Raw genomic sequence first — 1638 nt, 5'->3', positions numbered from 1 at the left:
CTATATCTATATCTATATCTATACCTTTATTGTATATATATATATTTATATATATATATATATTCATATATTTGTATATTCATATTTTTATATATTTATATATTTATATATTTATATATATACTTTTTTTTCTTCACTTTTTACAGCACTCCGTCAGATGGTAGCTGGCGATGTCCCGGCTGTCAAACCAAGAACACGCACATCCCCACGCGATACACTTGCTTCTGCTGCCAAACCACCAACCCAGACTGGGACCCATACAGCACACCCCACACCTGCGAGCGTGTGTGCAAGAAGCGTCTGGACAAATACAGTGCTGTCGAAAACAAAGCCATGGCACTCGCACGCAGCCGCTGCAAGCATCTGTGCGCCATTGCCTGTCATCCCGGGCCCTGTCCTCCCTGTGAACTGTATACGGTAGCGAGGTGTCTGTGCAATACAACGTCGAGAAAAGTGCTGTGTGCAGAGCTGGCGCTGTTGGAAGGGCTGGATGAGGGTGGGGTGGTGTGTGATAAGGCATGTGGTAAGCTGCTGAACTGTTCTAAGCATGAGTGCCAGGATGGGTGTCATGCGAAACCCTGTCGACCGTGTGATCGCACGGAACAACAGGTAGGTGTTGGTACGAACATATTCGTATGCACTACATGGTACAGATATGTATGTGAATTTGTGAATACATATATATATATATATATATATATATATGTGTGTGTGTGTGTATGTATGTATATGTGTTGTCATTTGTTCACCTCTGTGTGTTGGTATAGTCGAGATATGCTCATCTTCTCCTAGGTTAGAAAAGGCTGCATCGCAATGCCAATGACGGATTATCACGCAACGAGCCTCACATATTGACATTCATGCAAGTATCCTATACAAATATTTTCTAATGTATATATATATATATATAAATTTATATTTATATCTACCACAGTGCTGCTATTGTGGGAAAACGGAACGTACGGCCCAATGTGGGGAGGGGCTCATTGACGTGGCGCGATTGGACACGCCTGCGTACTTTGCCTGTGATACTGAGACGAAGTGTGGGCGTCTGTTGAAGTGCGGAAAACACAGGTAGGTATAATTATAAATAGAACAGGTACGTTCTATAAATAGGACAGATGTGTTCTAAAAATAGCACAGATATGTTCTATAAATGTATTTAATTATAACAATGGTATTTATTCGCCTTTCGATGAGATACCTGTACGTACTTTGCCAGATGCTCGAAGTCAGGGTGTGGCATGATTGATTTTAGTACAAGTATGTCAACAGCACGAAGTATATATATATATATAGAAATGGCATAGGTAATGTCATAGACGTAGTACTTGGGTGACAATAGCACAAATTTATATATATAGTATAAACATATATATATATATATATATATATTTATATATATATAAATTTATATATATATATTCATATGTATATATATATTTATATATTTATATATTATATATATTACTTATAAACATTTTGATAATAATATTTTCCATGTGTATGTTTGTGTGTGTGCGCACATACACACGCACACACACTTTTATATATATATATATATATATATATTATTCAGTGAACACTGCATTCGAACCTCTGCGAATAAATAATTGGCGAATTCTTCCTTTCGGCTCT

The 1638-nt window shown here is 37.2% G+C and overlaps 1 protein-coding gene across 1 annotated transcript in view; it reads left to right on the top strand.

Moving 5' to 3' along the window:
* Positions 1–1638, top strand: part of SARC_04577 (hypothetical protein) — a gene marked incomplete at its 3' end in the record, with an annotated part of 10372 nt that overhangs the window by 3282 nt on the left and 5452 nt on the right. Inside the window, exons 2-3 of the mRNA XM_014301598.1 lie at positions 147–609; positions 935–1074. Coding sequence (XP_014157073.1) covers positions 147–609; positions 935–1074 — 603 coding nt within the window. The remainder of the gene's footprint in view (positions 1–146; positions 610–934; positions 1075–1638) is intronic.

This window comes from Sphaeroforma arctica (genome assembly GCF_001186125.1).
Source record: "Sphaeroforma arctica JP610 unplaced genomic scaffold supercont1.262, whole genome shotgun sequence".
NCBI lineage: Eukaryota > Ichthyosporea > Ichthyophonida > Sphaeroforma > Sphaeroforma arctica.
The sequence above is the reverse complement of the archived record's forward strand: the minus strand, read 5'-3'. Positions and strand labels throughout refer to the sequence as shown.